At 41.2% G+C, this 12,519-nt stretch overlaps 1 protein-coding gene across 1 annotated transcript in view; it reads left to right on the forward strand.

Annotated features, from left to right (window-relative positions):
- The window catches only part of LOC122671101 (protein FAR1-RELATED SEQUENCE 3-like), a 32,274-nt gene extending 26,828 nt beyond the window's left edge, over nucleotides 1-5,446 (forward strand). Inside the window, exon 6 of the mRNA XM_043868201.1 lies at nucleotides 4,926-5,446. Coding sequence (XP_043724136.1) covers nucleotides 4,926-4,970 — 45 coding nt within the window. The 3' untranslated portion in view covers nucleotides 4,971-5,446. The remainder of the gene's footprint in view (nucleotides 1-4,925) is intronic.
- The last annotated feature ends 7,073 nt before the right edge of the window (nucleotides 5,447-12,519 follow it).

Here is a 12,519-nt window from a genome sequence, read left to right on the forward strand (position 1 = left end):
GGTCCAATCCCAAGTAAAGTTTGCCAAGTTTTGACTGGATCGGCTGACTTTGGAACAACAGGGGCTATGTAGGCATAGAAGAGGTGGCAAATCTTTGACTGAACTGCCAACTTCTGGTTCTATTATTGGACCTTGTTACATGATTGGAAAAAGTAATGCCAGGTGGGAATCTGACAAAAAGTAATAACCAACGCCTTGGGTCGCCAAGTCACCATGACAACTATGATAACAAGTTTCACTCTTTTGGGACTGAAAGCCCTTTCATTGATCTCCTTGCTAGCTTTTTTATCAATAGCTCTGTTGAAACTTTTAAGAGAGGAAACAGAAGTAGCATAATATGAAGAAAAAGAAATGCTAAAGCTTTGGAAATCAGACCCTTACTCTAATAACATCCTAGAACCAAAATAGGAAAAATTGACTAGGAGTCTTACCTTGACATTGTTTGACTACCAAGTTGAGAATCACCAGTTCCCACACAAGCTTCGCTGACTGTCTTGTCATCGAAGATGCGTCAACATATTTAGCAGAGAGAGATCGAAGATTTAACTGGCTAGTTCTGCTACTAAGCTTGACTACTACCACATCCAAATAACCGATTTGAGCAGAACCATTCCCAGATATCGTCCAGATTCACTGACTATCTCATCGTTGGAAGAGGAATGCAAGTCCCCATCTGATTGAAGATGGGTGGAGATTTGTAGTGGAGAAAGAGGTTGAAGGTCACCGGGTATTGAAAGAGATGACTGGCTTCAATCTCTGCATTAGTGGTCCTTCAGAACGAAGCTGTAGAGGGCTTGATAAGGATGCCGATCATGATCATCTCAATCTTGAAAAGAGAGGGGGAGGGGGGTGGTGGGAGACACAAACTAGTGGAAAAGACGGTTGTTATCTCTTTCAGTATCCCTTTAATTGTTTAGTTCTTTCAGGGAGGAGGTGTTAGAGTTTATGTGTTAAGGGTATAATTGTCTCTGTTTCTATTTTAAGTCATAGTTGTAACTTTACACTTTTATTCTCTTTCTTATCTTTTACCTCCTTAGGGAGTCCTATGTAATTCCTAAGAATTGTTAGGGAAGTAAATAGGAGTTAGGAGACATCTCTCCCTAACTCTCACGATTCTCTCATCTCTCTTCTTCCTTTCTTGGTTCGGTTCAGCTGTAAACTCTTGCTATTCAACTATTATCAAGCATCCTACATATTCTAACTGGAGGGGGGGGGGGGGAGACACAAACGAGTGGAAAAAACGGTCGTTATCTCTTTCATTATCCCTTTATTGTTTAGTTCTTTCCTTATTTGGGTTCACCTGTCCTAACCTGAAGAATAGTGGATTAACTTCCGGTTGCTTTGTGTTAGATTTAGCCCAACCAGGCATTATACAAATGACCCAGGCAAACCCACCTCCTGTTTACTTCTCTTGGATTTAGCTAGGTAATAAATGGGTTATGTTGGTTCTGTGTTTGTGCCTTCTGGATTATCAAATATTCTCCACCAAATGCTCCTAAAGACAATAAGTTCACTTCAGTACAACTCAACCCATTCTGACTTGATTCCTCATCTGAATGCCGCAAACCTAGAAATTCACTTCAGCTTAAAAAACTGCTAATCCCATGATTCATATGAGAGACTTGACCAACATAGAAGGTGAAAGGAGGGATAAGGGCTCTGATGGTTAATTCTCAACTCCTATGCCAATTCATCTGATTTTGTTAGACGGGCCTTAAAAACTTCTCAATTCGACTCTCTTCTTTTCAATTTCCTAGAACCTTCTTCCAAACATATTGTTTAGGTTGGAGTGAAATATTATTATCCTGCAGTTTTCTTTCTTCCTCGGTCATTTGATCTTTATAAAAAATATTAGTAACTACTATATAATATGAATTTCTTTGGTGGGGGTAGTTTTAATTTATTTGTCTGACCCCTTTTGACTGATAATATCCTACCTGGGATATGGTCCAGACGAAGGGACCCCAACCTACAGATTCTTTACCCATGGAAACTTGTGGAGAACACTCCCATTCTCTCCCCCTTGGTATTATTAAGGCTCTGTTTAGTAGAAGTGAAGTGAAGTCAAATAAAATTTTTAATGGTAAAGTGAAATAAAATGAAAAGAAGAAGGAATTCTAAAACAAACTTTCAAATGGGGTGTTGGGCTGGAATTAGAGTTAATGCAAAGCAGGCAAGTGACTTCTAGGCTCAGTTTACTTTGTCTTTCATGCTCTAGGGCTGCCCTTGTCTGTGGTGAGAACCGGAGTGACACAATGTTCGGAAAAATTAATTGACTTTTCTTTTTAAACAAAATCAGTTTACTCAACGAAAACATAGCACATAGTTGACAAGGCGTCGCCTAGGTGAAGGCGAGATGCCTTGGTTGCCTTGGACACCTAGGCGGGCGCCTTGCATCCAAGCCCCCTCCGACACCTTGAGTCGCCTAGATGCCGTCATAACTCACAACTCACAATTCACAACTATGATGTAGAGTGATATGGCATCATATTGGGACTAGAACACATAGAAGGTACGAAGTGAAAAATAGTGGTCCTGATTTGCAAAAATAGTGGTTCAGAGCTGCAATAATTATAGAGGCATAAAACTAATGAGTCATTTGATGAAGTTATGGGAGATGGTTATTGAAACCCACTTGAGAAAGGAAACTACTATTTCAGAGAACCAATTTGGCTTTATACCAGGAAGATTCACAATAGAAGCTATTTACGTACTTAGGAAATTCATAGAAAGATATAGCAGGGCAAAAAGGATATCCATATGGTCTGTATTGACCTAGAAAAAGCCTACGACATAGAGTCCTAGGAGAGTTAATCTGGCATATAATAGAGAAGAGAAGGGTGTAAATATGCGAACATAATTGAAGATGTATGATGTTGTGGCAACTAGCGTAAGATCTGTGGGGGGTGGTTCAAGGTAGTGAGTTCCCAATTCCAATTGGGCTACATCAAGAATCAGCCTTAAGCTCTTGTTTGTTTGCGCTTATCATGGATGATTTAACCAGAGACATACAAGATGAGGTTGCTTGGTGTATGATTTTTGCTGATGATGTTGTGTTGGTGGATGAGACAAAAGCAGGGATTAACACGGAGTTGGAGTTATGGAGATCAACCTTGAAATCAAAAGGTCTTAAGATAAGTAGAACACAGACGGCGTATATGGTGTTTTACTTTAGCCACAAGGGCGGTTAAGGAGGTGGTGAATTTTGATGAGAGGGAGATTCCTTAAAATTATTATTTTAGATATCTGAGCTCTATCGTTAATAAAGAAGGCGATATAGAGGATGATGTTGCCCAGAGGATTAAAATAGGATGGATGAAGTGGAGAGGTGCTTCTGGAGTGCTGTGTTTAAAGCTTAAAGGAAAATTTTATAGAATTGCCATACAACCGACTATGATGTATGGTGCGAAATGTTGGGTAGTTAAGAAGTGTCATATAGATAAACTAAGTATAGTGGAGATGAGGATGTTGAGATGGATGTGTGGCAAAACTAGGAAGGTTAAAGTAAGGAATGGCCATATTAGAGCTGAGTTGGCATGATAAGCTATGAAAGAGTCATTTGAGGTAGCATGGCCATGTTCAACGGAGGCCTTGGGATGGAGTGATTTGATTCAGATTGAAGGAACTAAAAGAACCAGGGGCAGGCCTAAAATAACCATAACTGAAGTGGTGAGGAAAGACAGGCATAGCTGAGGCCTTGTATCTTGTATGATTTCGAATAGAGCTGATTGGAGAGTAAGGATCCATGTAGCCGACCCCATTTAGTTGGATAAAAATGTTCATTACCATTTTGACTGAAAAGTGAAGCAAAATTTAAGTAATCATTACAAAATTTCCATTTTATTTATTTATTTTTAATTTTACTTCACTTCACATCTAAGCCAACAGGGCTGCAATTTTTTAGAAAAAATGTCTCCTGTTATGGGTGTTTTCTGGACATCTGTGGACGTTCCTAGTGTGTTACTGGATCCATAGAGGATCTGCTCTCAGACAAAGAAATCTAGTAAAAAATTCAGGTTCAGACTATTTCATGCAGATTTAAATCCAGGTCATCTATGGTTCAGTCATCTTGGGTAAACCAGGTCATGGTTGTTTGCTTTGAATTAGGATGGCAATAAGTAATAAATACATACTGTGAGTTCAATGATACTTGAATCTTGTGTTGGGATTAGATTGAGGAAAACTAATCTCTTGTGGCTGAATCCCTATGCTACACTTCAAACTGCAAGCATTTCTTCATCTTCAAATGCAAGTGAATGCCCTTCGCTAGATTCTTCGTAACCTTCCCATCCTTCCTGACTTTCCTAACCTTGCCCAATCCAACAGCCCTTCCAAGCTGCTGCTTTAAACAGGGCAACCAAGAATCACCAACCAAATATTGGAAACTAAATCATGGACTCAACCAATCTGTTATCCAATGAGTTGGTCAATCTTTTAGTGATATCGGTTTCTTCTAACTGGTTTGCTTGATCCAGACCACGCCAGATCGGCATCAGCCAGGAACTGTCAGGGCCTCAGGGGTATGGAGGCGGTCTTTAAATCCTTGATATGTGTTCCTTGTATCGTTCCAATTTTATTGGATGTCCAGAAGAGAGATTCTTGATATGTGTTACATGTGGCTTTTGAAGAGTTAAATAATATATGGGCTGGCTGTATTATATGGTCTTATAGGTTCTTTTTGATTTAGATGCTTTAATTGGACTACTGGGTTGGATGCATAATCCGAATCTGGGTCCTTTTTTGAAATTTGGGTTAGGTTTAGGGGGGTGTTCTCTAGGATCTACACCTTGCTTTTGGGTTGAAATTATTCAAGAAATCTAAATCAGAATTCCCAATTTTGGCTTGATTTTAGATTAGTATGGAAGTCTTGTTAGGGTTTGTTTTATTTTACTTGTTTGAGCTGTGGAGTAATTTTCTTTTGGCAGGCTGATCCTCAACCAGAGCCATCATCAAAGAAACAGCGGCAGTAGATTTCACCGAAGCCTAGTTTCTTGTTTAGAGCAGGTGTTCCATATCTTTTATTGACGGCAATCGGCAGAGCCATGTTTGTTTATGTTGATGCATTTTCTGCCCTTCCATTTATGTATGTGATCTTACTGATTTGTAAATGTAACCTGTCAAACTAAGATTGAAGGCATCAATGACTCGTTATCCAGATCAGGGGAGATGGATTCTGGTCTGGTGACGCGTCTTTCTACTAATTTGCTCTTAGGGTCTGGGATGGTTCTGTATTTATGTGGTGACATGGCTTAGGAGTTTTTCACATATGTTACTTGGTTGTGGGGCTTGGGGGAGTCCTCTTGGTGCACAGATCAGATGTAGCTTTTATAGGAAATTGGTGGAACCATTTTCCCCTTTCTTTTTGGGTTTGATTTCTCTCTTTTTGGGGAGTGAGATTTAGCTACTCTTTATGTTTTATGATAATATGGTAAAAGTGGTGATGCATCAACCAGGAGGTCCTCCAAATTTTTTTTATACCCATTCTGGACTTTATAAGTTTATATTGCTGAAGGAGGTTAGGCAGAAGCTGTTCAACTATTTTATTTTATTTAGATTGTTGTATTAATCCTCAATGTGGATTTTAATTCTCATTTCATTATAGGAATAGGATTTGATTCCTATAATGAAATTGAAAGCATGAAGATTGAGGATACAATTCATATTTTCTTTTGTTAAAGAACTAATTTATTCAAAAAAGCAATAGACACTCCTGAGATCTAGCTGAAAATGCTCAGATAAACAGGGATCGGAAATAGGCCATGATGTCCTTCTCGCGACAGACAAAACCTTTATTGCAAGAGCATGTACTACAACATTAGCAGCTCTTGGAATAAATTGAAAAATACGTAACTCAAAGTAACTAGCTAGGTATCTAATTTCAGATACAATAGAACAGAGATATGATATCAATTCCTGATTATCACTCTCCACGATCAAGTTGTCGATGCCTTTCGAAATAGCCTTCAAAAGACCTTGTTGAATTGCCATGAAGATTGAGGATACAATTCATATTATGCAAGGGTTTCTCTGCGTTATAAAACAACAAATCAAAGCAATTCTCATCTGTTAGGGCTCACACGATCCAAGCTGCGCCTTAATTCGATTCTGTCCTTAAAATTATTTATTATTTTGGATTAAGTTTTCTTTCACCCAGGGTGAAGAGAGAATCTTTTCACCAATGGTAATGTGATGCTATGATTGGATTTTGGGTTCATCTTTAACTCTCATTCCCCATTGTTTATGATCCAAAATACAATTCTCCATAGGGTCAGATGGGGTGGATGAAGAGATTCTCTCTTCACCATGGGTGGAGAGAAACTGGGTCCATTCATTTTTAGGGTTGAACATGTTTATACTCTTTATTGCCATAGTACATCTGATGTTCTGGCATGCATACAAGGAGGATCCCAAGAAACCATTTTGTGGAACTGGTTATTAGATAGCATCAGGTGATTTTAAGTCTCTTGATGTAATTTTTTTTTCTGGTTCTTTTGCCATCCAAGTCACTGGCCTCCTGAAGAAAAGTGATCATGGAATTGATCATGCTTCAAGGCCATCCATAGCTTAACTTTTGTCTGGGTCAGTTGAATAGCCTGTCCTCTTGAAACCTCTCTTGGTCTTCAAAACTAAAGGCTGTGTTTGGTATACATTCTCTGAATAGATATTTGGTCTAAGACGCATTTGAAGTGAGAAAATAGAGAAGAATCAGGTTTTAGTGTTAGACCCAGAATCCAAGAATGCATACCAAACACAACCTAAACATTCCAAATGATGTTCTCATACAGATGTGGTCTGTAATGATGAAGGATTTGGAATATCTGAACCACACAAGGCGGGCCTACTGTATCCATTTGCAATCTTTAATGAATTTTCACATTTACAATAGAATCCTAATGTTTCAGAATTATTTTTTGTAGGGTGGTTTATCTTAGGGTGTCAAATCTAGGTCCGCACCGGCAGGCCCGACTGAACCCAACTGCAAAAACCTGAAACCGGTCCGGCCTGTTTATTAAACTTGTTGGGCTCAATCTCTGTCTGACTAACATTCGGTTGTTCCTGGTGCAAGGATGTTACTACCCGTGGGCACCCAACTGGGACCGATCGATTATTAGCCCAACTCAGCCCGACATGGTTATAGTCTGCTTAGAGCTTTGTTTAGAGTTTGTTTATTCACCCCGACACGTTTAAAGTCCTTTTAGAGTGTAGAGATAAATGTCTCATTATCCTGTTTGAAGCCCTTCTAAGGCCTGTAGGCTAATTAAAGACCCGTATCCGACCCACTGTTTATAAAGGGACCATGCCTAGCATATGATGATCGATTACTTAAATAGGCTGGTCATGGTGCGATGTCATAATGTGGAGAAGACCAACTGATTAGGCACGACCGATTGACATACGTAGTTTTCCAATACTCCACCTGTTTTCAAGGGAACTCCCCTAGCGTGGGAGGATCGGCCGACTACAGTAGAAAGAATGATGCCTTGTTTTATTATACAGTGTTAAGGAATTTTTATCTGCTCCATTTTTTGCCCGCTACATTTCCCCAAGTTCCTCTAATAGAGGGGGTGGACCCCACCCGGGCAACGTATTCAGGTAGGGGTAGGGTGGTCATTTCCACCCTCCCTCTATTAGAGGAACTTGGGGAAATGGAGCTGCCTAGGAAATGGAGCAAATAAAGGTCCCAGTGTTAAGGTAGCAGGTTGCAGAAGTTGGGTAAGTAGGGGAACATGTCATCCGTGAAGGGCGAAAGAGTGGATTGGGCTCCTCTCCCACACAACACGGTGTGCAGTGCACATTGTGTGGCTAGGGAGGCCTCGATCCTTGTGTGCTGACATGTGGATCGGAGCTCCCCAGCCGCACAATGTGCATTGGAGAGGAGCAGGATCCGACAGAGTGAGTGTGTGTTTTCCATTTATTTTCCCTTCTTATTATAGTAGAGTTGCTGCCGACGCCAGAATCTTTGTCGTGAATGAATGGTAGAGTGAGTGAAGCAGGATCACTCACTCAGAATTTCGGCAGCTTTGTTAGAGCAGAAATAAGCTTGAATCTTCAAGGCGTGTTACAAAGTTGCTTTCCTTAAGGCGAAATTCGTCTCTACTACCAGATGCAAATAGGTTGCAGACGAATTGTCTCCCAGGATACAATGAAGCCCAAACTTGTTGATTATCTTGGCTGCGTATTGCACAAACGAAGCCAAGACTGATGCTTGAAAGCCTTTTGAGAAAAAATAGAAAAGCCAGTAGTAGAGAAATCTATTTCCTGCAGTAAAACAGATTCCCTGCAAGATCACCTTTGAGAATGAGGGAGGAGAAGAACGTTTTTGAATATGTTTAAATTTGAAATAACTTGGTTATTTTATAACCCACTAGGCACCTGTTCCCAATAGATGGATCCTTCCATCTTTGAATTTGGTCTGTTAGATCGTAACTGTACAATCTAAATCATCCAAAATATAGCAATCATAACTGTCGATCAATTGTATACATTAATCTTATCCAGATTCGAATTGGCCCATTGGATCAAAAGGAATGGTCCAAATCAGATCTCCCTCGAAGACCACGTGTGCATGTTCGGACGAAAGTCCTCACACATACACCGTAGCATTCACCATATTTATTAATTTAAATAATAAATAATGCTTTATTAAGTATACCCAAGGAACCACCTTTACATTTCCAATGTGGGACTATTCCCAATGCCATTATGTTGAAAAACCTCCAACAAGCTTTGCATCCTTTAATAATTAATACTTGTTCTACACAACTTCTATTAGTGCAAGTGTTCAATTAAAGCTCTTTTGTGCTACAATTGCCACTTCTATCATTTCATAGCTCTCAGTCTTTTGAACTGTCAATGAAACTACACTAATTGATCGAGCTACGAAAATATAGTTGGATGTTGAGGAATTTGGAAGTAGGGTTTCTACTTTCGAGTAGTGTTTTATTAAATCTTCTATCTCTGCGACACAATGGATATCTCTGGAGATTTTTATCTAACATACTTTATGGGACCGAGTTCGGAGTTTTCCTCCACCCACGGTGTCACACCCCCATCCCTGAACCACGGGGAATGCAACTAGAGCGTACCAATACGCTCTCTAACCACCAGAATCACTGATGCAGTACCCAAGACTTACTCATTCACAACGACAGATAATAGGTAAAAAAAAAAGGATTAATATTAATAACATCAGAGTTAGCAGAAGCTAGGTGATAGCATATAAAATATCATCTATTCAAGTTTACCCCTTCAAGTACAATTCGTTCTAATCAGGACCTATGTATTACCTACTATATAAATAATACATCTATCATGAAAGGAATCAAAAGAATACACCTATAATTCAAAATGAATAATCAAGTGCATCAAAAGATGGCCACCGGCCATAAGTCACTGTCCCGCCAAGGAACACACATCGCAAAGCAACACTCTGGTCCATGCTCCACGATCTCGGAGCCCACCAATCAACGTAACCAGCCTCAGGAGTCTCGTACTCTGTGCCACTCTGCTCGAATGTACCTGCATCAACTAAAAATATGTTTCCTCGAGGAGTGAGCTCCAACTGAGCCCAATGAGTGGCTAAGCCACACAAACATACACAATAATAATAATGAATGGGGTTGACTGCAAACCATACATGATGGACGGATACCAAGGTGTCCCATACCACCAAGGTAGACCGTACATCACATACAATTTACAATCATGCTACATGAATGAATGATGATGTATAGTTTTATTGTTATCCACCTAACACACAACTAAGTCAGGTATAGTACTATAGCAACACCTTAGGTAGCATCCCCGACATCGGTACCATAAACGGATGGTATACGGCGATGACAAACCCAGTCGCTACTGAAGCCTCGCTGACGGTCTCCACCAAGAGATATACGCAAACCCCCGAGTCAAATCCCGTCCTGGCGTTCGGCCCAAAAATACGGTTGGCGCCCGAACTTCCCGGGTGGGTATACCCGAATAACGGTCGGAACCCACGGATTTGACCGACACCTAACCCCCGTCGGTAAGGGTCATAGTCTTGGGTAAACATTTATCCTAGCCAGCATTCACCTATTGTATGAGTGAGGTACGCATGTGCATAGGCCGAGGCCGAGTCCATAGATACCGAAATACGGTCGGCCGACTATCCTCTCGCCCCTCTAGCCCATACGTACGTATACAAGTACGAGATGTGAATACCGAAGGCAGTCGGTGGTCACCATCCGTTTCCACCTAATGCAATGGACAACTCTAATGCAATTTCAAGTACGGCAATCTCAAGCCCAAGACCCACCGGCACTTGGATCCCGCTCCGAAGCCCTAAGTCTACATGCCATGAGTGAGTCCATATTATGGAATCCTCAGTCCAGACCAACCGCACCCGAGTCCCATAACTAAATCCAACACCATTCGCACCATAGTGCAGTAAAATAAATAATATCGCAAGACAAGAATGTAAAGTCCTATCAACATCTAAACATTTATATCGTCCTATATCTTACTAATAATTATATATTATAGCACACATGCATGAATGACATTCGCAAGACACGACACACAAACATTCCATAAATTAAGACGTTTGCTTAACTCACTCACCTGATTCTCAGTCAATCGTCAGTACGGAGCTCTTCAAATCGGCGTTCGATGCCAAGTACACTGTCCCACGTACTAATACGCTCCCGAGCCGGGTCAGTCAACCTAAAGAGAGTGTACAACGTGGGGAGAGATTAGTGCCTTAGGGCTAGAAGAGTTGGGCCCCATAAGTTATCAAACAAGGCTAAAATAGGGGACCGGCAACATACAACAAGGCTATATCATGTGCTGTCCATGTGCTGTCCATGTGCTGTCCCTCTCGGACTTTCCCACGAGATCTAGGTTCTCGGGGTGGCACTTGTATGTGCTGTCCATGTGCCTGTCCCTCTCGGACCTCCCACCGAGATCTTTCTCGGGGGCACTTGCATGTGCCTGTCCATGTGCCTGTCCATGTGCTGTCCCTCTCGGGCTTCCCACCGTGAGATCTACTTTCTCGGGACAGGCACTTGCATGTGCCTGTCCATGTGCCGTCTTGCTTGTTCATGCCATTCGAGAATGGTTTTGCAGCCCCAAAGTCTTGGGCTAAAATGGGGTATTCTTAGGGGTTTTTAGGGGTCTCTTTGGCCATGAGAACAACTCCAACCAAGGTGTCATAGCATACACCCAACATGGGTTTGTAAACCCCATGATCGATTAGGTTTTCTTCCATTAAAATACATATGGAAAGAAAACCCATAGGTTTGGGTATTGGGGTTTTGAAAGGGTCTTTAATTTATGTTATTTAACACCCCTCAAACCCACACATCTACGGTCTTCCATGAGGGTTGGTAAAACCCATAAATGGAGGTAAATCCCCAACTTAGGGTTCATAAATGGAGAAGGGTGAATGGGTTTAAGGTAGGGTTAGGTGCTTCATAGTTAAACATCAAGGATTTGCCATTAATGGCTCTTCTAATTGAGTACATGGAGCACTCAAGGTGTGCTCAACCAATTCAAACCCTAGGTAATAGAATTAGGGAAAGAGAGATGGAGAGAGAGAGAGAGAGAGAGAGAGAGAGAGAGAGAGAGAGAGAAAGAGACTCACCAAGGGTTGATGATGATAGCTTGTGCTCCACCATACTTCTCCCTTCTCCTTCCTTCTTCCTCTTCTTCTTTCTTCTTCTTTCTTCTTCTTCTTTCTTCTTCTCTTTCTTCTTCTTTCTTTTTCTCCTCTCCTCTCCACGATTTAGGATTGAAATGTGAGGTGAATAGTAGTTTTGGGTCTTTAATAACCCATCTAGGCATTAGGTCTTGTTTGGTTAGTCTCAAGTCCTTAGGTCCATTTGTTTAGGAGCTTGTTTGGTTAGGTATAAGCCCAAGGTCTAGTTTAAGTCATTGGGCCATTGGATCCACTTGGGCCCATGGCCCATGGCCCATGTCCTAAGTTCTAGTTACAATTAGAAAAAGACTAAGCTCCTAAGCCCAAGCCCATTCCAGTTCTTATGCTTATTAATGGTCATGCATAGGCATGAATTATTCGGATAGTGACTTACTCCCAATCATCGTTAAGTGGATAAGGGCGATTCAGGTGCGGGCCCCCTGGAATTCCCTATCATAAGGGAATTCCAAGAATATGCTTTCGTGGACGATTTTCCCCCTTTCTCTGACGGTGGATCTTTCCTCGAGGACTTCCCCTGTTTCGCGGTCGACAATCTCGTGTGATGGCTTGAGTATTATGACCCACAGTTCACGAGCGTACTCCACTCTTGGTTCTACACAAAGGTTTAAACCAGACCGGTGGTCGATCGCGTTTCAAACCGGGTTTTGGGCACGGATTTAACATCCTCCCCACCTTATAAGAATTTCGTCCTCGAAATTGAGACGTACCTAGGTATCTGCATAGGTGAGGATACTTGACCGCACTTCACCTTCTCATTAACGAGATGCCCCTTTAATCAATGAGATTGCTCCACCGAACTTTATCAAAAGTTACGATTCGATTGT

This window comes from Telopea speciosissima, chromosome 8 (assembly GCF_018873765.1).
Source record: "Telopea speciosissima isolate NSW1024214 ecotype Mountain lineage chromosome 8, Tspe_v1, whole genome shotgun sequence".
In the NCBI taxonomy this organism is placed as follows: domain Eukaryota; kingdom Viridiplantae; phylum Streptophyta; class Magnoliopsida; order Proteales; family Proteaceae; genus Telopea; species Telopea speciosissima.